The 25,149-nt window shown below is 41.4% G+C and overlaps 1 protein-coding gene across 1 annotated transcript; it reads left to right on the forward strand.

Annotated features, from left to right (window-relative positions):
- Nucleotides 1-9,226: 9,226 nt before the first annotated feature.
- On the forward strand, nucleotides 9,227-22,541 carry LOC134011243 (stonustoxin subunit beta-like; the record flags this gene model as incomplete). Its single annotated transcript, XM_062450824.1, has 3 exons — nucleotides 9,227-9,402; nucleotides 19,564-19,610; nucleotides 21,666-22,541. Coding segments are annotated over 3 exons (759 nt in total), but the record flags the coding sequence as incomplete, so codon positions are not given.
- Nucleotides 22,542-25,149: the final 2,608 nt, after the last annotated feature.

The raw sequence follows: 25,149 nt of genomic DNA on the forward strand, positions 1-25,149 counted from the left end.
TTTTAGTGAGTCATATCTAAATTTCTTACCCGTATTGGCATCCTTGGCATTTATTCTAAAGCACCTATTATTTAATACTGCCGGTGGGTTTGTGTTATGTGTTTGGTCAATGAACGTGTCAATCGGGAGCAGTTGCACTGTTGTAATTGGTTTTCGGTTAATTTTGGTAGGGCGGAAGTTACGCCCTGTTTTGACTGGCACTGTATATATGTTATGTTGTCTTTCTTTTTGGCCCCTTGGGACGCGACCACTCACGAGAGAGGCTGGACGGTTAGCTCTCGTGGTGCGTCAATTTGAGGAGCTAGCTAGCTAAACCTAGCTTCTATGTTGGTGTACGGCTATCCGCTATTGGGAGCGGTTAATGGACTGACATCAGTGGAAGTTACGAGAACTTTTCACCTAGAGCAGAAGATCTACCCATAGAGGACAACGCTGGACCCGTGTGCCCTAGCATTTGAGAGGGCCGCGCTGGATTGTTGTTTCAGCCGGCTAAATCCACCCGGGAGTTCAACGCTGGAAGTTTGTTTGCTTGGTTCCCCGGAGTTCGCGCCACTTTCTTTCCGCACCCGGAGCTATTGTTTCGGGGTGCCATTAAAACCTTCGGGGTGGGTGAGTAGGGCCTACACGCTCTTGAGCGTGTACCATTAGCCGCTTTCGCACAGCAGCTTGGGCTGCACCAACTCTCCACATCAGGCCTGCACCGTCAGAGACCTTTTATTAGCACTCGGTACCGAGTAGGGACATTTATTGATAAATAGCATTGCCGGCTTTAGTATTGTGTATTTGATGTGTTTGTTTATTGGGGGCCCCTAACTGTGTTTATTACTGTATTACATTACTGTATGTTCATGTGATAACCGACTGTTTTGCTTAATAGCACTTATGGATGGTTATTGTTCTTTTCGTATTTAATACGGGAAAAGTATTAGCTTTAATCATCGTGTGACTATTGACCTCGGTTAATAGTTTTATGACCCACCGAATCATTAAAGGGGTCATCCTTTTCAATGTAATCTTCTTGTTTCTATGTTCCTATTTACAGTTAAGTTTGCATCATCTTCTTTCATATGTATGTTGGATGGAAGTAGCCTGTCACACACTTTACACTTATTGTGGACCTTGTACATTGTTACACGTTATTTACATACTCACACTAGGGTTAATTAGCCCAGTCTACACAGTTTAGAGTGTAAGTTAACGAACTTAGGCGCTGTTCATAAGCAGTAAAGCAGAACAAGCGTTACATGATAGTCCCTGAACTGTACGTATAATGACTTGGGGTAAGGGCCTGTACCCCAGTAGAGCTTTGTCTAACAATGCGCCTGCTCTGAAGAACTGAGTTGAATTGGTTAAATACTTTTCATAGTATAAATACTTCTAAAACACGCAAGTGTTGCCCATCTGGCTATAGAAAGGGTTGGAGTATTAACTATAGCAGTAGTAGTAGGAGTATAGTTGTCATTTAGTTTGATAACCATCAATGAAAAAAAGAAAATGTGATAGAATATTACTTTTATCTGGACAAAAGAACAACATACAAACACACAAAACGTACCCTTGATGCCCGATGCACTCTGATCGGTAGATTGTTGGCACTTTCAGTCGATTCAGATGCTCTGACAAGCAGCAGGTCTCTTCAGTCTCCTCTCAACTGTGTTCTCTGCGCAGCAGGGCCTGTGTGATTCTCTTAAGTCACCTGTTGTGAAGGAGGGATTGAGAGGAGGTGGTGGGTCCAGTGATGGAGGAAGTGTCAGGGTTTAAATGTTTTCCTCATTCCTTTTTCAGTTCTCTGTCTCTCCCTTAAGGGAGGGAGAGACAGGTTGGAGAGACCCTTAACATTCTCCCCTCACACTCTGACAAGTGAATGAGGAAACATTTCATGAATTCTCTGCCAACGTTCCTCCACTCATGTACCTGTCTCTCGCTCTCTCTTTCTACTCTCCCTCTCTCTCCCCCCCTCTCTCTCTTTCTCCTATTACTCTCTATCTCTCCCCTTCCTTTTCTCTCATCAGAGTTATTCACTCACATAACTCACTTAATCAAGAATGAGGAACATAATCTCTGCCAACCCTCAATCATGTTCCTCCAGAACTGCCCGTCCATCACTGCCCGTCCATCACCACCAGTGAAATATTTTACTGTTTTAATTTTTTTCTACAGGTACACTCTTGCACTTTTTGAGTTTCATGTTGTTTAATTGTAACTTGTTTAACTGCATGCTCTAAGGTTCTTCCCTTATTTGTTTTTTCACAATGTATGCTTCATGTTTTGGCTGCTCGCAATGTTTGGGGCTATCTCGTTGTTATGATCAGTGACCTATGCTCTTTTGTAAAGCTCTCTCTTGGAAGTCGCTTTGGATAAAAGCGTCTGCTGAATGCATAAATGTAATGTAAATGTAATGTAATAGTACAATGGTATACTGTGCTGCTTTCTGGCCAAAGTTCTCCTCGATCCATTTCACTGCATTTCTCTCCTCTGGTGTGAACCTGGTCAGATTGATCACCAGCAGGAACACATGGGGCCCTGGGACAGACAGGTTAACACACTCTGCTATACCATCTTTCTCTGCTTGACCACGGTGACATTACTGTATATAACTGACGTGCAAATGAATGATAGAAAACGGATTGCGCAAATTTCACCATTCCAATATTGTTTGTGGGGGGCGGGTGCCCTTTAACACCCCCGGCAAGATGCCGCGCTGGGCCGCTGCCCATGTCGCCTATGCCTGAATCCGCCACTGACCGTGACCATGTATAAACTTGGTTTTCAATTGATCTTTAAGTTGACAGACATCGTATGACCACGTGCTATGCTGAAGTAAATATTCCTGGTTGCGGAACAATAGCAACCATTTACAAAATGTGACTAGACCTCACTGCATGAACTAACCTGTGTAACTTACAGTTTTTCACAATTGTTAACACACACAAAGCAAAAATTTGGCACAATTTTCACAACCTTCACTTCATGTACCAATCGCTCGACCCAATTTGGCACTACTTCACACTCCCTTATCTGCATTAGACTCTGACTTTCCTTGTTTACACACTGATGTTAATTACACATCACCTTGTTGTCAAAATGCTACACACAATGTTCAGTTGTTGCACACACTTCTCAAGTAAAGTCTCAAAGCATCAACCTACAACACACAAATATTCAAATCTCTAAACACTCAGGTCTGGTGAGCAATTTGCGATCAGGACTGCAGCATAAAAAGGGCCTTGAGCCTTTGTTTTGTTTGGTGAACAATGGAGAACTTACAACATATCAACAACCAGAGAAGGAGAGGGGTAAGAGTGAGAGAAGGAAGAGGAGGACAAGGAAGAGGACAAGGAAGAGGAGGGAGAGGATGACAAGGAAGAGGACAAGGAAGAGTAGGGAGAGGATGACAAGGAAGAGGACAAGGAAGAGGAGGGAGAGGATGACAAGGAGGAGGATAAGGAGGAGGAGGACGACAAGAAGAAGGAGGATGAGGAGGAAGAGGAGAAGAAGGAGGAGGAGGAGGAGAAAGAAGAAGGAGAACGGTGATCTCTAATGAGATTCGGGACACCGTGGTTGACCAAGTGCTCAACCATGGTTTGAGCATGAGGGAGGCTGGCCAGAGGGTCCAACCAAATCTCAGCCGCTTCACAGTTGCTGCCATCATTAGAACCTTTAGAATGGAGAACAAGTATGAATTATATTTGCCTTGTGTACTGAAATACTGCATATCAACACAGTGTGCTCACTGTATTTGTATTTTGCAGGACTGAATATGTGAAAATGGTTCGTGAAAACAATACTATCACACTCCGACAGATACAAACCATGATCCTGGCTGACCATGCCACATTCAGAAACATCCAGACCGTCAGCCTCTCTACACTGGACCGTGTTCTCCGCAGGAATGCCATGCGGATGAAACAAGTGTGCAGGGTCCTATTTGACCGGAACACAGACCACATCAAGGAGTTACAGTGAGAGTTTGTGCTTGTAAGTCCCATACATTCAGCACTGACACATGTATGTATTGTACCTGAAATCCAATATTGTTCCTTTTCTACAGTGTCTCACTGTACCCCACTGTGTTGACCCATCTGTGTCCATACTATAAAGTTTTTTCCAATTTCTCACAAAAATGTAAAATAACACACAGTTAGTGAAATCTGACACTTAAGGAGCACAACAGAAGGCCAGACCTGCACAACTATAAGCACATTCTCATCCTCACACTATTTGCTAAATACTACACACAGTGTTTTGCAAATCACTAAACACACTTTTCTACATTAGACACAGAAATTTAAGATTTTCACTTCATTGCCTTTTTTAGACACTGCCTTGTACAAGGGGATATTTTCCCAGATGCTTAGCGAGAGAAGACATTGCTTGTGATGTTGATGAGATCCTGTGGCCAGACCCCAACAGACAGCAGGATCCATAAGCCCACTTGCGCTTGTGTTTTTCTGTGTTTACAGTAGTGTGTTGTTTGTTTTATTTTTAATTTAACTGAATTTACTGTACTGTAAAATATACTAATGTAATGATTTTGAATTCAGTATTTCATTTTTTTGTTTGTTGCGAAAACATGCCCTCTATGGAACTGAATAAAAACATTGAAAACAAAAGACTGCAGTTTTTTATATAAAATAGACTTGTGTGTTGCTGCTGATCTGAAAGTGTATTCATATGATGCAAGTGGGTATCATTTTGTCATCAGAGTGACATTTTGACAAAGGATTGTTAGGTTTTGATAGCAGAGTTTCAATTTGACATAGATGTGAATGGTTTATTTCCTAGTGTTGTCTTATTTGCTTGTGTGTAGAGTTTTGACACAATGAGCCAAATTTAGCAAAACGTGTGTAAACAATAGGCAAAAACTGTAACTTGCATTCTTATGCTGTCTGTTTCAGTGGATCCAGGAGCATGACACAGCTAATGAGCTATATGAATACATATTCATTGATGAGGTTGGATTCCACCTGGTGAAGAGGAGGCGCCGGGGCAGAAATGTCATTGGCCAGCATGCCATTGTTGAGGTCCCCGGCCAGCGTGATGGGAACATCACTTTGTGTGCTGCAATGGGTTGAGCAGGCCCGTTGACAGTACTGTACTGTTCAGAAATAAAACTTTTTTTGCCGCATATGTGTGCTGTTTTATGAATGACTATGAAAAAAGAAGGCCTACACTGAGAAATTTTACAAAAGGAGAAATGGCTCATTCTCCAGAGTCATTGTCATTCATATGGGGTGTTCCATTTCTAGAATTGTGTTTTCAATTTTGCACTACTGTGTGCTGTAAATGCTTGGCAGTGTGCAGCAAATGCTTATTGTGTGTACTGTTAGGAATGGTATGTGTGTGTCATTTGAAAATATGTCTGTGTGTACCAAATGAGAACACAAGTTGCATTTTGTGAACAGGTAAGAGATTTGATGGCAAAGAGTCATCTCGCAAAGGGAGTGTCAGGTTTAGCATTTTGTGTGTGAGGTTTTCAGTTTTGTGTGTGCAGTTTTGAGAAAGCCGTTATTGTTTTGATAAACGTGTGTTAATATTTGTGAAAAACTGTAACAGATCTTCACACATCTGACCATCAGTGGAGAGCACTAACCCATGGGTGCTAAAATATATGTTTGTGTATAGTATACCGTGTGTTGTGCTGAAACAGCTATTATGTATACATTAGAACATGTGTATATTACAGTATATTGTTACATACCTGTTATCTTTTCTACAGTAAAGGTTCAAATTATACCCACCACTGTAAATCAACTCAAATTAGGCTATTTATAGGCCTATTCTAAAGCCATGATTGGTTGGTGTTGAGTAAAGCAATGAGTGTTTGCACATGTGAAGAGTTAGTGTAAGGCACTGATGAATTAGTGTGGCATTTTGATTGGTTGTGTTTGAAAAAGGAAATCGAGATGCTTCCTGTTAGAATTGTGTGTGTTACGTGGAGAGTTTTGTTTTGCAAAAAGTGTTTTATGAAATTGAAAACTGAGTCAAAGGCCCAAAATGTGCGTATGGTTTTGAAGATTTGAGGTGTGGTTCTGGTGTTTGAGTGTCAGGTTTCAGAAATTGTGTGAAAAGTAAGGACTTTGTGTGTAAGCATTTGAAAAAAACTGTAATCAGAACTGTCTCTTGTCTTGTATGCTCAATGTCTTGTCGATTCCAGGAAATCATCTGATAAAAGGATAAGAGGAGGAGTTAAGGAGAGATAATGACAGAGAAGTGGGTACAGTTCTGGAGGAACATGATTGAAGGTTGGCAGAGATCATGTTCCTCATTCTTTATTGAGTTATGTGAGTGACTCTGATGAGAGAGAAGGAGGGGGAGAGTGAGCAATAGAAGAAAGAGAAAGGGAGAGAGAGAGATAGAGGTACATGAGTGGAAGAACCAGCCTCAGGAATGTTGGAAGAGAATTCATGAAATGTTTCCTCATTCACCTGTCAGTGTGTGACGTGAGTAACAACCTCTCATTACAGTTTTTTTCAAATGCTTACACACAAAGTCCTTACTTTTCACACAATTTCTGAAACCTGACACTCAAACACCAGAACCACACCTAAAATCTGCAAAACCATACGCACATTTTGGGCCTTTGACTCAGTTTTCAATTTCATAAAACACTTTTTGCAAAACACAACACACAATTCTCCACTAACACACAACATTCTAACAGGAAGCATCTTGATTTCCTTTTAAAAACACAACCAATCAAAATGCCACACTAATTCATCAGTGCCTTACACTAACTCCTCACATGTGCAAACACTCATTGCTTTACTCAACACCAACCAATCATGGCTTTAGAATAGGCCTATAAATAGCCTAATTTAAGTTGATTTACAGTGGTAATTTTAACCTTTACTGTAGAAAAGATAACAGGTATGTAACAATATACTGTAATATACACATTTTGTAATGTACACATTAACATTTTACATTTAGTCATTTAGCAGACACTCTTATCCAGAGCGACTTACAGTAAGTACAGGGGCATTCCCCCGAGGAAAGTAGGGTGAAGTGCCTTGTCCAAGGACACAACGTCATTTTTCACAGCCGGAAATCGAACCAGCGACCTTCTGATTACTAGCCCGAATCCCGAACCTCTCAGCCACCTGACACCCACATAATAGCTGTTTCAGCACAACACATGGTATACTATACACAAACATATATTTTAGCACCCATGCATCCATTGACTGCAGTGCACTGCATGAGTGGTCACAGTCTGGTGGATTACTGTATCATACTGTGAAACGGTACAGTGACTGTAAGAAGACATTCTGACAATATTGTAGAACATAGTATATATTACTGTATGCTACAGTTCATGGCACACACAGACACACCATTCCGTAATCACCTTCAAAATTACAGTAGGTTTGGTTTCTGTCCTACTACACTCTTTCTTTTGTACTGTGTAATACTGTATTCACAACCACAAATGCTTATAGTAAAAAAATAAGTTTGGTTTCAATCTTGCTTTCGTGTTTACCATGAACTTTTCATCATCTCTGCCATTTACTTTCAAACTTGTACAGAAATGTACAAAGGAGCTCATGAAAGAAGAGCTTTAAGTTTTGAATAACTGTGTGTATATGATATATCCAAAAATGTAATATAATGGCAAAAGTGTTTGCAACATGAGACAAATGTGTGCTTTTGAGACGTGTTTGTGATATTTTGAGTGCAGTGCTTCATTTTGCAAGAGGAGCGAGGCATTTTGCATTTTGTGTGTGCAGTTGTTGGATTTGTGTGTTCCTGTTTCGCCCGCGTTACAAAAATCCTGCCCCCCCTCCCTCAGTTACGACGCACTAAATTCTAACAAATATATTTTGTTATACATCATTGGAAAGCTACGATTCTTGTGCTTCCATTGAAATAAACCAATTCAAGATCAAGTCGCAATAGCAAGCAAAGTCAACGTCTTTTTCCGGTGAACATTCCTTCAACAATGCCAAAGAAAAAAGTTTTACTCACCCTAAATGGTTCAAATAGGTCCAGGTGTGCAAATCATGCCATCAAAACTTGATCTGCTTACAGTCCCAAGGGTTCAAAGTATCTAACCATGTAAAGTAATTCGTCCAAATACAATGTTTTACGTTCATGAATAGCCATTATCCTTTGTGTCATTATGCAAGTTAGCCGACGGAAGAAACAACTTGTTCACATAAAAGTGTGCTTTTCTCCGGTTAGCAACGGAGTATTTACAATATGAAGGCATCAAAAAGTCCCCTTTCGATTGACACCTTGTTTGACCCAATAGGAGCTTCCATGCCCTGTTGACAGCCCTCTAAAGCCAACTAGGTCTGTGCGTCCTAACTGGATGTACTCTTATAAAAACATGTCAAATATGAATATATTGTGGTATTATGTTTGACTTTTGATTTGAATTGGGTAAGGCTTCAACCTGTGGTCCAATTTAGTCTTCCAGCTAATACCTACCACCTCTAGGCCTCTTCAGGCCTCTGTTTTCAAAAAAAATCTAGGCGGAAATAGAAATTTTCACTTTCCTTGTGTTCAAGCTTCTATTACCCAACACTAGTAGGACAACAGGGGACATAACTTCAGAGTGTCAGCTTTCAAAAGAGATCATTTACATGCATGTACTCCAAATGGTTCAAGAACAGCTTCCAATTTACTTTGGGTATGCTGTTTTGGCGTTTTTAGGCACATTTAACAGGAGTCTTAAGTGACCATTTCAAATCATGCAAACTGTCATGATGTATTGTATTTAATGCACAAATTTTTCTTTTGAAATATTATCTGGCACACAAATGTGCAATTCCCTTCCCTATAGCCTAGTCTAATTTATCTTGGCTGGTTTAGATGCACTAAGATTTATTCCTTTGGAATATGATAACTGTTTAAAATAGTGTACATATTCAGGCCAGGGAATTGGCTAACTGATTGAATTGTTGCGCAAACTTGCTTGTTCTTTATCCTCGATTTTCTATTATCATCCTAACATTCCCAACACAAAAACCATGCTGTACAAATATATAGATTAATTGTTTGTATTCATAACAATGTAAAAAAAGTAAACTTGGATTTGTTTAGTGGGTGCACTCGCAATTACCTTGTCTACTTGAACCTGTCTTGAATGAGTGGGATTACGTGGGTCACTTTGTCTAATGAGGGGATGCAGCTATGACAGCACCTGCCAAATGAACCCCTCTGTGCTGACTCACTCTGGAGGCCCAGATGGATTCTGTCACAATATTGATCCTCTTTCTACAGGCTGTCAGGCTGTCTGGTCACAGAGGAAGGCTGTGCTTCTCTGGCCTCAGCTCTGAGGTCCAACCCCTTCCACCTGAGGGAACTGGACCTGAGCTACAATCATCCAGGAGAAAAAGGATTGAAGCTGCTCTCTGCTGGACTGGAGGATCCACACTGCAGACTGGAGAAACTCAAGTAAGGAGATGTTTGTTTTTTATATACCTCTTTATATACGGTACTTAGGAATGGTTCGCTTGACCCGATGTTAGTTTCCTCAAGGATCACAATGACTCTTGCTTAGAGACTTGTTGCTCTTGTGGTTAGTGGTAACTGATTTACATTTTTGTACTCGCTGTGATATATTGTTTTTATTATTGTTGCTTGCTTTTTCCACAGGTACACTTGCACTTATAGCGGTTCATGTTGTTTAATTGTAACTTGTTTAACTACATGCTCTTATGGTTCTTCCCTTTGGCACTTACTTTGGTTGTTCACAATGTGTGCTTCATGTTTTGGCTACTCGCAATGTTTTTGTGGCTATCTTGTTATGATCAGTGACCTATGCACTTTGTAAAGCTCTCTCGGAAGTCGCTTCGGATAAAAGCGTCTGCTAAATGAATAAATGTAAATGTAAATATAATGTTGCTTAACACTGAACATATATCAAACTACGTTAATAGGCCTTGCATTTCATGATGATACAAAAAAAAAAAAAACTGCATTTTTACTATACAATGTACAATATGGTTCAACTATGATTGTAGCCTGATATGGAAAAATTCCAGCGGCACTGTGTAGATTTGAATAGTCAAGAGATGGCGGTTACAATACATTTATTTTGCTTGTACAAATCAAGATTTAACAAAGTACTTTGTGATCAGTCATAACGAAGGAGGTGCTAGCCACAGGTCGTTCGCCAGAGTGATGAAGAACAATCACAAACGCTACCTTATATACACGTTAGATCAAATGGCATTCTATAAGGTCAATCCATCAATGTAATCAAGTCTATGATTGGCTTACTCAATTCAGTGACAGTTTGAAACAATACATCTCTGTACCATTTGTCCCACAATCCTTTGTGCGGGCCACTTCAAACAAGTTTTTGATTAACCCCACTCAATGCAACAGGAAGGGTCAGAGCAGCAGATCACAATAACAATACAGTTGAATCCACATTGTCTCTAGACCAGCTGTCTCTTCCCCCCAGGTGACAAGAACTCTCTCAGATCACCCAGACTTCCCGTCTCCTAGTTATAAAACTGCAAATGGCATCTCTACCAAATGGAGTTGACTCTTAATCAACTTTAGACTTCCGTTAAAACACATTCCTCATATATGAAACACACACATTATAACTGTATTCCAAAATTATTATAATTTTTTTACAATTCCATAAACCCAAACAGTTAATTAAGAAAAATAATTCAAACATTAACATAAGAAATGCTAGTCTCAAGACAAAACCCATTGTACCCCGTACACCACAAAGTCCAGGTTGTCGGAACTGATGCCATCTTCAGTTGGATGTAGGCAAACTTCTGTCAGGCGGTGTAGTCTAGTCGAATCGATTGCAAACGACGATAAAATTGCTCAGGGCAACTTTCAACGACACTGCACTTTGCGCACAGCTCGGAAATTCCTTGGTACTACGCAGAACGCGTATCCTCTGCTTCCGTCTCCAGACAAGGTGCACGCAATGGTTAGCGTGTATCCACGTTGCTCTCCCCTCGATCTTAACCGCCGGATTAGTCGTCAGGAGAATCTGGTATGGCCCCGTCCACCTTGGGTTTTACCAGGCGTTTCAGGTCCTTCACCACGATCCAGTCCTCTGGTATCAAATCATGCAGCGGTCCAGTCATAGGAATAGCCTCCTTCACCTGCCTGTGAATCTCACACAAAATAGACTCCAAAAAGGTTACACAGTGATAAGCACATTCTCACAGAGGTCAGTTAAAGGTAACTGACTTCTTGTCGTCTGACTTAGTCTTCAAAGTTCTGTTCTCTCATTCAACCGAAGTGATTAACACAATGTTGAATCCTATCAACACCAAAATAACTTCCATAAACAAGTGTGACCCATTATCATTACATGTCCTCAAAGAAAAATCCCATCGAAAATAATCTAAATTAACAAAAGCTTGATCACTGAGCCTCTGAGAAGTCTAAAACTTCTTCCCATCAACAATCATTAAACAGTATCACTTCTCCAAAAATTGAACTCTACAAAATCCATCTATCAATACCCAAATGGTTTCTCTAACCTTAACTGTGAAGCTTATCGTGTTTAAATTCCTTTTCTCATAATACTTATCCCACATATGAAGAACTGACAAAATGTCTATGCATCCATTACAAATCCTCTTGTATGCTAAAATAATGCATTCCTCTTGATATCACACAAACTGTAGAGGCATGATCTTTCCATGTGTTAACTTAGCAAAATCTCAAGATAAATGTTTTATGCAGACCATACAACTTCCATTTTTATTCTCATATCCTTCCTTTTTCCAAAACGCATTTTCTTGTGGGTAAGTCCAAGTTCGAATCTCCATTCCACCATTCCATTCTCCATCTGTCCGCTGTATTCTGTAATTCTTATCAAATATACTCAAACAAAACACAATTCTCACTCTGGGTTAAATACAGTCCAATATTTTCAACTCAGCAATATCATATCAAACCCACACAATCCTATCACAAATCCAAACTACTGAAGCTAAATTCATAAAACCATAAAACCCCCATAGTCACTCTCTGTTTGGATCAGTCAGTCATCAGTCAGTCATAAATTCCTAAACGTCATCTCTTCCTCTCTAAGAAGCCTGCGCTTCCCTTAAAGAATCTATAACAAATGTTGTATCAAGGTCACACAACAATTTTCCTCAAAAGAGTCCTGCAAGCCCAAATTTGTCAAGTTAGTCTCATCCGGACATAGCAACATCATCTCATCACTTCCTGTAAACATATCAACATCAAAAACATATTCTAGTTAGTTCATCAATGCATTCAGGCAATCTAGAAACTGCTCCAGCTAGTATCAGCACTAGCATTTTCCCTGTGGAATAATCATAATTGTTAGAGTGAATTCCACATTTGCATACAGCAAGTTGTTCTATAAGTGAAAATAAGAAACTTCCTGTTTCCATACCTTTCCCAAAATCATATGTAACACCAATGATGTATTTAACTATCAGTAAATATTTTAACTCTTTTCCCTTTTATGAATTAACAAGCTTACACTGAAGCAACCAACTTTTGAACCAATTTGTATAAAATAAAACTATTTTTAGAAAACAGCCAAATTACGAATAACCTCAACTTTTAGTCTCTTATTATCTTTTCTTCAAAAAACCTTTAGGAACAGTTCAAATGAATACCTTATATTTCAGATTCCCTTTTAATTTTTTGTATTTAAATTCACCAAATCAAATCTCTCTTTTTCCAAGACATGTAGAAAACCAGCATCACTACCCTAAACCAGAATTTAATCTGTATGATTCCAAAATAAAACATAGACCATAAAATGTTCTTAATGTAACCATTAGCCAAACTTATACCCCATCTATATTTCTATATAGGTTAGATAGGTAGAACTTCATAACTTGCTTTGGCTGCAGTCCAGAACAAGCTACTTAGCACAAACCATCATAACCACAATTTATCAGACTTAATGAGTCTTCCCAAATTATTTCAAAACCAAAGTTATAATAACCCTGTTTATGAACCAATAGCATAATAAAACAACCTCATCACAGCCTAACTGTTTATCCCTAAACATTGTACCATGCCCTTAAGACAAAAGAAAATATAAACTCTCCCTTTTTCTTTTAAACCTTTAAATTCACAATTTAACATAAACCCGTAAAACAAAACCTTATTCTTTAACTCCTCAAAAGTTTTATCAAAGCATGTAATGTATACACCTTTGAATATTCCTATATTTACCAGCTATCTCAATTACTCTTTGTTAGTGTATCAACTCAAATAAACAATCGCGCATTTCAAAACTCGAATCAAACAAACAGCGCCCTCTGGAACAAAGCAAAAAACTCTCAACCTTTTTTCTCTTTTTTTTTTTTTTTTCTTCTTTTAAACAACACAGATGGTTGGCGTTTACCATCTATTCACTTAATTTTGCTAAAGTATAACTTTTCCAATTCAATTAGAACTAATTTATGAACCAGGGTCTAATTTCTGCATTTTTATGGATACCATCACACACCACAGATGTTCCGCTCGTAAATACAAGTCCTGGTCTGAAAGGCTCCTACCTCCCAGTTTGGCTAGGATTTAGAACAAATGTTAAATCATACATTCGTAAACCACCAAACTTCGAATTCATCTAAACGGACACATCTTTCACCATTAATACTCACATAAGTATGCAGAATTACACCCTCTGGGATCACCTTTGTAAGACTCAACGTAACGGGACTTTTTTTTTTTTGTAGCCCCCACCTTTCCTCTGAATTTCTGAAACTCATTTAAAATGTCCTCAAACAAACAAAACCTTGTTAGCAAATGTCTCAAAATGCTCATCAAGTAACATATTTCAAAAGTAACCAAATTAATATGTAAAATTCGCTCCAAATGTATCTATTTCTCTAAATTTGCGTCTTTGTAAATTTCTCAACTTCCATCTGCGCATGCGTCATGCGGTTACTCATCCTGGATCTCAAATATCAAGCTGCAATTCCTTTACTAGCCTGTACCCGCCTCCATCGCTGTTGAGTCTGTCTGTACGTTTGTTAGCTACAAATTTCGTTGTCATAGTTGCAAATTCAACTTCCTGGACTCTCCTTTGTCTCAGGACAGAGCAAAATGCACTTCCTCCACGTTTTCACCATTAGCCATTAACCAACAGTCACAGCCTAGATTTTCTTTACAATTTCAACCATTAGTACTATTTTATTTTCAACATAAAAATTAGGCTCCGAAATCTACATATGCACCTAATATCACTCGTCAGGAGACGACAGTTTACCCATGTATTAGCATTCTGGTTGGACAAAGCTTCAACTTCAAGTCCATTTAAATAGGTAAATATGAATACCACCAAACCCAACACATTTCAACAAATCATCTCAGCAGCAATAAACACACATATGTAGCACCTTTGCCCTTAACAACAAACGCAATTCGGTCACTCGAACTAGTTCCTCTTGTATACATTTCAGTCCCTCGGACTGGCTCAATCTTTCTAATCACTTCTTCATAACCCTTTACATATTTCTTTAAACAACAGTAACATCTGTGAACTCCCACAAAATTAAAAATAAAACCATCGAACATTTCCAGACATAAACAAAAATATTCCTTAAACAACATAACATTTCCGTTTGAACACATAACTTTCTATAAAAGTTTCAATAACCCCGGGATTGTAATTCTTAAAATGAATACCGCTTTTATTGCCAAAACTGGCCTTTTACCAATTATCCTACCCAAACACTAAATTTCCAGCGCGTTATTCAATAACGAATCAAGCTCATAATATAGAAAATCGGTCTGTACATAATTTCCAAATCAAGAGTATGGCAACTCACAATATTTTCTTAAGTTCGACAAAGAAACAGAAACACACATCTGTTTTCCCAACCAATATACTTCACAATTCAACGTCAAATTCACTTTTCTTTTTGTTTTTTTGTTTTTTGCACTCATGGCGGGTGGGCCACTGCACGCATAATGAGCTTTACTGAAAGAATCAACTTCCGCTAGGCTCAAGCGCATGCGCCTCTTTTCAAGTGGAGAATTCAGTCAAAGAATTAACATTAGCATTTTCAAAACAGAATGTCTCCGTCTTCAAAAACAAATGCCTTCTGGCGGTAATCAGACCGATGTAAAGTCTAACATCAAACATATAACGGTTAACACAGAGTTGTAAAACAATCGTCTCTCCTCTACCAACAGTGTCATAACCGATAAACATTGTACGCCACCATTTCGAAACTCAACTTCCGGTCACGAACCCCTCTGATTTGAGAGTTCGCTCACAATTTCCAAAAAAAACTTTCAACAGTGATGACACATCTCCGGACATTCACGTACATTTTGCTCAAATTCCCACAATTAAAGCACGCATTTTGGATTGACCTTACCTAGCAATTCGTGTTGGCCTACATGTTTTTTCAACAGCATGTCAACACGCTCTGCATCAGCTTTGACCATAGCCCACAACACGCTTATTCCAAACACAACAGGGACTCAAACCCTTTGTTCCGGAGAGGACTTTAACCTTTCCTTCTTGGAAACACAATGGCAATTGCAAGTCAAGGCACAAGCTTCAATCTTTGCGGGAATCCAAAGCAAATTTATAAAGATGGCAGATGTCAGAAGATATCTGACCTATCTCCTCTCCAATCAGGCTAAAATCTATTCTTTTCTCCACCTAAAAAAAAAAAAAACGTGTATCTATTTCTCTCCACGAACCTATTTCGCAATACAATAAGGTCCTTAAAACAAAACGACTCCACACTCGAAAATCCACATTTATCAATCCATATTTGCATTTGCAATAAACTATCGTTACCATACTTTTGCTTCATGTAATCGATGTTTGGACAGGTCAATTCTGTCTCCAGACCATTCATTTTCAGAATTACAATCCATAAACGATAACCAACAACGGAAAATAAAGACACAATTACTCCTTTTCGTTTCTAAAAACAATTAAATTCCGACTTCCCAACTTTCAATGAAAATAACTGCACAATCTTAAATTACAAATATTCAAACCGAAAAATAATTAAAGTTTTTGAAAAATAATTAAAATTTTGATTTTTGTATATAGGTTGAATAATAGACACCATTAGTTACTCATACTTCTTTTAACCTCAAAAAACATAACTTGCAATTAAAACAAAAAATGAACACGCGTGTTGCAAACTTAAAACCTCTACTTTTAAATTTCACAGGCCCATACTTCCTAATTTTTTCTTTCTTTGTTCTCCACCTTCAGGGACTCAAACCCTTTGTAAACACTCTCACTCACACAGCTGACTAGTATACTTTTCTCTCGGGACTTAGAATCACGTTTTGGCCGTAAATAAATAAGAACTGTTATGACCACCAAAGCCAATACAATTTCTCAAAATATCACTAACCCAACATATTCTAATCCTAGGGTCTCAAAAGACACATAACACGATATAACATGTGAATTTATCACCCTTTTGTGCGCTCGTCAGCACACTTTCCCTGCATGCTTTTTTACGACTTTCACGTAAAGGATAAGTTCTCCGGCCTTATCCGATTAATTTGTACGACTTGCACGTACAGGACGAAAGATCTTCTCCGGTCTCCGCCCTATTAATTTCGTACGACTTGCACGTACAGGACAAAGCTCTTCTCCAGTCTCCGCCCTATTACTAACTAAACCGAATTATTGACCATAGTCTAAACAACACACATTTAGACAACTCAAATTACACAGAAGCCACAAAAGAATATTTACCGGTTCTTTCAGGATCCCGCATCAGTCAAAGCGCAACCAGTCAAGCACCCCCTCGAATCGGCCCCGCTTTCTCTGAAAATTTTGGATAGAGGTAAAGGCGGCTATGCCGGATTGATCAGATCACCTTTTCTAAGGGAGTCCTTGTCCGTGATACGCCGAGCAGGCGAGGATCCCCATACGGGCCACCAAGTGATAAGGAAAAATTCTAGTGGCACTGTGTAGATTTGAATAGTCAAGAGATGGCGGTTACAATACATTTATTTTGCTTGTACAAATCAAGATTTAACAAAGTACTTTGTGATCAGTCATAACGAAGGAGGTGCTAGCCACAGGTCGTTCGCCAGAGTGATGCAGAACAATCACAAACGCTACCTTATATACACGTTAGATCAAATGGCATTCTATAAGGTCAATCCATCAATGTAATCAAGTCTATGATTGGCTTACTCAATTCAGTGACAGTTTGAAACAATACATCTCTGTACCATTTGTCCCACAATCCTTTGTGCGGGCCACTTCAAACAAGTTTTTGATTAACCCCACTCAATGCAACAGGAAGGGTCAGAGCAGCAGATCACAATAACAATACAGTTGAATCCACATTGTCTCTAGACCAACTGTCTCTTCCTCCCAGGTGACAAGAACCCTCTCAGGTCACCCAGACTTCCCGTCTCTTAGACTTCACGTCTCCTAGTTATAAAACTGCAAATGGCATCTCTACCAAATGGGTTGACTCTTAATCAACTTTAGACTTCCGTTAAAACACATTCCTCATATATGAAACACACACATTATAACTGTATTCCAAAATTTCCATGACAAGCCACAATCATAATTGTATTTCCAGGGGTCTTTTCCAGAAAGCGGGTTTAATGAAAACAGAGTTTTTTTAACCCTAATATGAGGGAAACTCTGGGTTAACCATCAATGAGCTTTGTGTTTAAACTTACTGATGTCAACTGTTATTTCTAACTCTGTTTACATCAGGGTTGGTTGCGCCCTCCATGCTTGTTTGTTTACTGTTCTTCGTCTTTCTTGTCTTATGAGGAGGGTTAGCCGGTATCTTTTTCTCTCTTCCAGGCTTCCCCTGGTAACCCTCGTGTTTCACGTCACTACGCTGTGAATTGTGGGCAAGTCTGCAAAAATGCAGACTTAAGGGTGCATAAAATGTCTTCGAAAGAGCACTCACGAACTTGACAATTTGACAGTGGGACAGTGGGACAGCCCTAAGCCCTCACAGACTTAGTGAGAACGTGCCTCAAAGTCTGTGAGTCTGTGAGGGGGGACATTGGGATTGGGCCTAACCGTTCGTAAACTCCAGATTGATTGTCCTGTTGTCTCTGAGGGAAAAAGCTGTTTGACCCGTGCATTGATTCAGAGTGTGCACGGAGAGAGGGACTTATTCACAGACGGGTCTGTTGTAGTGAGAGAGAGAGAACGCGAGCGGGGCAAGAAGGGGCTGAGCGAATCAGTGTGCTGCGTGCAGCTCTACTATTAAATATTTTTTTGTGATGTTAAACAGAAAAAGCAAAAACACCATTTTATAAATTTGTGGTGGTAAATCTCTAATTGTGGCGGGCCGTTACAAATAAATTAATGTATGGGAAACACTGAAAACTCTGGGTGTGTTACCACAGTAACTGACTGTGAACCTCACCTGCTTGCTGGCAGCTTTTCTGTAACAAACCGTGAGTTTCTCCCTCTCCCCTCCCTCATGCTGAGCCTGAAGCAACTGTCAGACATGGGGTGTCCTTTCCTCATCAACCTGATTGTTGTTGAAGCCATATAACACATACGGATGACATGAAATTCTACAGTTTTCCATGCAGAGCTAACCTGGCATTTACTGAACATCTCACTGTTAATCTGTGCTGTGGAGGTTGATGGACCCTCCTCCTCGTAATCTTGTCATTAAAAAGGAGAAGAATGTGCCAGTTGTTTTGCGCACATAGGATTGTTCCATTTCTTCTTCACTTGTAGTAAGACGTTAGCCTGGTCCTAACCAGACTCTTGTACATTTCATTTGTACAGAGAGTCTGGGCTTGCTCCCTTGACAAGCGTTAACTTCCTTGAAGGCGGGTACTCTGTTGAAGTTTAAAACTATTGGATCTGCCCAGAGCCACTCTGGATCTGCCATAACCAATCGCTAGCGTTCGCCTTAGCCAACTCCTTCACCACTAACGGAGCGAGCTGGAAAATCAAACGAACCCCGTGGGGAGCAAAGATTGTTCTTGCTCCGGCTTTAACTTCTGGATATTTGGCAGCGTTGCCACAACAGACCGAATGGCTTCGCTCGCATCTTTCTCCGCCGCCATTACAGAACTACAACTCAAACTAACGCACGACATCAACGTCATCGTTCTCAGCCTCTCCCTCTGATCGCTGGTTGGACAGTAAAAACTAATATACGGAAAGCCCAGACGGAGTACAGAAGCAAAATGAAAATTGAGCGGAAGTACGTAGGAGGGCAGAGCCAGGCTAGTAAGACGTGGTTAAATGTCAAATTAATATACTACTTTGAAATGTACTGAATGAACAATTGCCTCTTTTGATGTTGAAGTTGTTTTTCTGCTTTCTGAAAATGTCTTCATACTCGCCTGCACGCATGAGAATTTCTAATTCTCTGGATAAGAGCGTCTGCTAAATGACAATGTAATTCCAGTGAATTAGAAATGAACTAACTCAGATCAGCTGTTCTGGAAGTGATAACTTTGAGCTTCCCATCTCAGGGTTCATCAAGTCAGAGTTCAGGGTTAGGCTCAGAGTTTGTAAAACCTGCTTTCTGGAATACACCTCTGATGATGAGAGAAACAACATGTTTACTTAGAAAGTCAGTTGCTAAGTCACTTATCAACAGGTGAAGTGTATTTTCATCATTCCTCTGCTTATCACTACAGTGTGGATCATGGTGGAGAGTGCTGGATCAAACCTGGCCTTAGGAAATGTGAGTATTGACTGCTACTTGGTTTTAGGGACAATACCATTAGTGACTTGGACACTGTCTATGGACATACACACACATACATCAATACCCCTATTCTCCTGCCTTCCTCTCCTCCTCCCTCCCTTCCCCTCACACCTCTTCTCCTTTCATCTCCTCTTCTCCACTCCCCTCCCCTGTTTCCTCCACCCCTCCTTTCATCCCCTCTCTTCCTTCCCTCCTTCTTCTCTTCTCCTCTCCTCCTGTCCTCCACCCCTCTCTTCTCCCCTCCACCGTCTCATCTCTCTCCTCCCCTCCCCACTCTTCTCCTCCCTCTCCTCTCTCCTCTCCACCCCTCTTTCCCCCCCTCTGGATGGATGAATAGTTGAGAGAGAGAGAAGGATGAGGGGAGAAAAGGGAAAGAGAGGAGGAGTGGTGTAAGGAGGAGAGAAGGGTGGGCTAGAGAGAGAAAGAAAAGGGGGGATGAAATGGAATGTGGAGGGAACATGAGGAGGATAGAATGATGGAGGGATAGGGGGGCAGATCCCTCCCTCTCCTCTCTCTGAGAGGCCGTCTAGTGCCAAACTACTGAAACACTTGCTAATACACATACACTCATCACTTGTGCTTTAGTACTATTATACTGATGTCATGCAAATACATCCTGAATCAACACATTACAATAAGTAATTTTAATGAGCAATTCATTGATTTGGAAGAGATAGTAAAAGGATTTGGACTAATGACTGGATGTGTATGAGTGTTTCATGGGGTAGCACAAGTGATGAGTGTGTGTATGAGCAAGTGTTTCAGTAGTTTTGCCCTAGACAGCCTCTCATAGATCCCACCCTCTCCTCTCCCTCACCACTCCCCTCTCCTCCTGTCCTCCCCTCCTTCCTCCTCCACTCCCTTCTCCCCGCGCTCCCCTCTCCTCCTGTATTGACCTCCTCTCCTTCTCTGTCCTCCTGTCCTCTCCTTTCCTCCTCTGCTCCTCCTCTCCTCCCCTCCTTTACTCCTGCTCTGCTGTTCTGTCCTCTCTTCCTCCCAGTAGCTGGTGTGTGTTTCCTCTCCCCCTCACCCCTCGCTCCCTACCCTCTCCTCTTGTCCTCCTCCCGTCTCTCCTCCTCCACTCCCCTCTCCCTTCCACCTCTCTAATCTCCCAGTTCCTCATTTCCTTTCATCCCCTCTTCTCTTGTCCTCCCTCTCCTCTGCTCCCCTCCTCCCTCTCCTCTCCTCTTCCCCCCCACTCCCCTCTCCTCCTGTGTTGGCCTCCTCTCCTTCTCTGTCCTCCTGTCCTGTGAAATAAAATGTGAAGGGAACAGGAGGAGGATAGAAAGATGAGTGTGAGAGTGATGGGGGCATATCAGGGGTAAGGAGATGAGGGATGATGGAGAGAGGGATTTGGAGAGAGGTAGCATGTGAGGGAGGGATAACAGAATGAGAGAGAATGAAAGGGAGGGTGGAAGAGTGGAAGATGAAGGAATGGAAGGAGGAACAGAGAGCAGGGTAGAGAGGTTGGAACAGAAATACAGATAGAAAGAGAGAGAGGAAGGGTGGAGAGAGAGGAAGGGTGGAGAGAGAGAGAGGGTGGAGAGAGAGGAAGGGTGGAGAGAGAGGAAGGGTGGAGAGAGAGGAAGGGTGGAGAGAGAGGGAGGGTGGAGAGAGAGGAAGGGTGGAGAGAGAGGAAGGGTGGAGAGAGAGGGAGGGTGGAGAGAGAGGAAGGGTGGAGAGAGAGGGAGGGTGGAGAGAGAGGAAGGGTGGAGAGAGAGGAAGGGTGGAGAGAGAGGGAGGGTGGAGAGAGAGGAAGGGTGGAGAGAGAGGAAGGGTGGAGAGAGAGGAAGGGTGGAGAGAGAGGGAGGGTGGAGAGCGAGGGAGGGTGGAGAGAGAGGGAGGGTGGAGAGAGAGGGAGGGTGGAGAGAGAGGGAGGGTGGAGAGCGAGGGAGGGTGGAGAGAGAGGAAGGGTGGAGAGAGAGGAAGGGTGGAGAGAGAGGGAGGGTGGAGAGAGAGCAGGAAGAGGGAGACATTCTAATGTGAATGATGATGATCAGTAATATATTGTGTCTTGGTCTCCCCCATCAGATGCCTGTGAGCTCACACTGAACCCAAACACAGCATGCAGATACCTCTCTCTGTCTGAGGAGAACAGAAAGGTGACATGTAGTAGAGAGAAGCAGCCGTATCCTGATCATCCAGAGAGATTTGAGAACTGGCCACAGGTGCTGTGTAGAGAGGGTCTGTCTGGGCGCTGTTACTGGGAGGCAGAGTGGAGTGGAGGAGGGGTTTCTATTGCAGTGACATATAAAGGAATCATCAGGAGAGGAAGGGGTGATGCCTGTGTGCTTGGATACAATAACAAGTCCTGGAGTCTGTACTGTGTTGATTACAGTTACTCTGCCAGGCACAATAAGAAGAGCACTGCCATACCTGACCCCCCCTCCAGCTCGCACAGAGTAGGAGTGTATCTGGACTGGCCGGCCGGCACTCTGTCCTTCTACACAGTCTCCTCTGACACGCTGACCCACCTGCACACATTCCACAGCACATTCACTGAGCCCCTCTATCCTGGGTTCTGGGTTTGTTCTGACTCCTCAGTGTCCCTGTGTCAGATAGAATAGCCCACACACACTCTCACACACTGTGCTCACATAGATGCCATTGAAGATTGAACTGTACAGTTGGAATTGTATATCCCAGAGTGTTTGTAAATATTGGTGTGTGTAGAATGTTTGTTCTGTTTTAATTGTTGACAAACAACAATCCTGTCTTTGATCTCAGTCCCACTGAATGTGATGAACTAAATTGTGTCTTATTGACTAAATAAGGAGAAATAAAGATGTTTTATACAGGATGATAGAAGACATGCTGTGTGTTTGTTGGTGACCCAGTGGCCCTAGACACACACACACACACACATGCATACACTGTAAACATTTAGGACCAGTAATATGACAGTATTACCCACTTGAATATAAACTGTATGTGTGTGTGTCTAGTGTGATCCCCTCTCTCCCTTGACCTGCCCCCCCCCTCTTATCTGCCCCCCCCCCCCCTCTCACCTCCTCTCCCCCCACCCTCCTTAAAATCTCCTTTAAAGATTCTGTAAAGTAAATTCCATGTTTTGCTTCTAAATACATTATATACGTATGAAATGAGATGTGCAAAGCGCTAGAACGTTGTCGCACTGAAATGTGGAGTTAGACCGAAGAACAGTTTCTCTTCCGTTTTCAGATTAGGTTTTAATGGGCGGAACTAAAAAACTACCTATCTACATCATTTCGCCCCATCTACGTCAGATTACTGAATGGCTCCTCCCGCTGTACTGTTACTGTAGCCTACATCAGCTAGCTAGCTAGCTTCAGGATGTCTCCCACCACCCGCAACTGCATCTTCCCTGGATGCAATAACTCCAGCTGCGCTGCAACGCCATTTAAGTTACTTATTGATAATGAAAGGAAAAATAGGTGGATAGATTTTGTGAAGAGCCACGCTCATGGAAAGCTTCGGATAAACTCCAACAGCCGCCTCTGCACTGACCATTTCACGGCGGACAGTTTTAACATGGACCAGAGACAGACGGGGTTCACCAACACACGGCTTCTCTTGCAGCGCGGAGCCGTACCGAGCATCGCCCCCCCCGGCCGTTCATCCTCCGGTCGCACCTGGACCATCCACCGCCGCCAGCAGTTCATCACTCAGTTCTGTGTGCTTGTTATAATTATACTAGATAACTGTTCCAGATGTATCTCTGCTATGAGTTAGTGCAAACTAACTTGATATTACAGTGCGTTCACACTGCAGCGGAGCGGGCGGCGCGTGGCGTCGGCTTCCAATTCATTTTCAATGAAACCAGGCGTTGACGCTCGCGTAGGGCATTGTGGGAAGGCGAGCGGAGCGGAGCGGAGCGTTGCAAGTTGGATTTTCTCAACTTTATGTAAATGAGGAGCGTGAAAACGCTAGCGTTGGCCAATCGGATTGTTTTCTTGTTTCTTGTAACGTAGCAACCTTTGGTCATGATAAACATTTCTAGGTTTCACAATTTCAAGATGGAGGAGAAACTTTTCGTATGTGTCTGCACACCCAGTTCTGTTCAGAACAAAGTTACTAATGTGACGAGCCTGAATTTAAAGATTACATTAAACTAATAATGCATGGTGCATGGTTGCCGATGTCGTCATTGTTCCTAGTGTGTTTTTATAGCCTACTTTTAAATTCAGTCTCGTCACATTACGTGACTGTTCTGTGACACTGCTAGCCCAGCCTACAAACGACTGGTTGAGTGACTGGTGGCGTAACATGTATTCTACTGTAATCTTGCACTAGTAAAATCTTGCACTTACATAAATGTTGCGTAAAAGTGGTATTTTGATCGATATTGTGAGTACATTAACCCAAATCTGCACGCTTGGCCATGACTACAACAGTGACCTTAGAGAACTACAATTCTGTATTAACTTGTCTAACACGCCCCCGAGCGTGGTGTACTGTGGGAAGGCAAGCGATGCAGAGCGTTAAAAAACGCTGCAGTGTGAACGCACTGTTAGGCTACTCGGTGTAGAATGATGGTATTTTGGTGAAATGGTAGCTAATGTGCTAGAAGTAGTTGGAGAGCTCACTGTCTGCTGTCTCTGGTGTCAATTTTTACTCCTGTGTTACAGCTCAGGGGAACATTTCATTTATATGCATCTGTATGTTTCACTTATTGAACAAATAAATTCTAATTCTTGTTCGGCTTGACGTAGCGTCCATTATCTGGGTCGTAGGTAGCTTACTTGAGAGAGGCGGCGCCTTCCAGCGAGGGGGCCGAGCTTCAGCTCCTTCAGGCGACACGCCCCCCCAGTCTCGTACAGAGAAGACTGCTGATTTTCTTACGATTTCAAAGCCTAATTTAACATACTTGTCGGTGTTTTTTTTTTTCATTCGAATTTGGATGGGTAGTTAATAACACATTATTCTGTGGTGTGGTGAACTTGAAAGTCATTTTTAATTCCACTTTACAGCATCTTTAACCCTTGTGTTATCTTCGGGTCATTCTGACCCATCAGTCATTGTGACCCACCGTCGTATTGCGACAGATTTACCGCATACAAAGACAAAGTGAAGCATTTTCTTTTAACCGTTGGGCTGTCTCAGACCCCCCACATTGCAAAGGTTAAAATAAAATTATTTTAATTTGTTTTTGTATTGGGTAAAATTGGGTAAACACAACGATGGTTCGTTATGAACCTTTGGGTCATGTGACCCGAAGGCAGCACGAGGGTTAAATGTGTGTCTGAGCGAGGAGGAGTTTGTCAGACTGGGAACAGACTGTTGGTTAGCACCATCTGTTGCAGTTTGGTCCAATTCACAAATTGAACTATTGTAATATTACGTATTAAAGGCATTTCATACTTGCCTTGAGCAGTGATTCTGCTTTTTTCTACAACATGGGTACATCAAGTTTTGATGGTGGTTGTGTCCGAGTGAGAAAATAATTCATGTGATTTGAAAGATGTTGTAAATGAATGCATTATGTGTGTAAGCAATGACACAGTATCCACAGTTTAGCTCCATGTATTGAGTTTTG

The sequence above is a fragment of the Osmerus eperlanus genome, chromosome 1, assembly GCF_963692335.1.
Source record: "Osmerus eperlanus chromosome 1, fOsmEpe2.1, whole genome shotgun sequence".
Lineage (NCBI taxonomy): Eukaryota > Metazoa > Chordata > Actinopteri > Osmeriformes > Osmeridae > Osmerus > Osmerus eperlanus.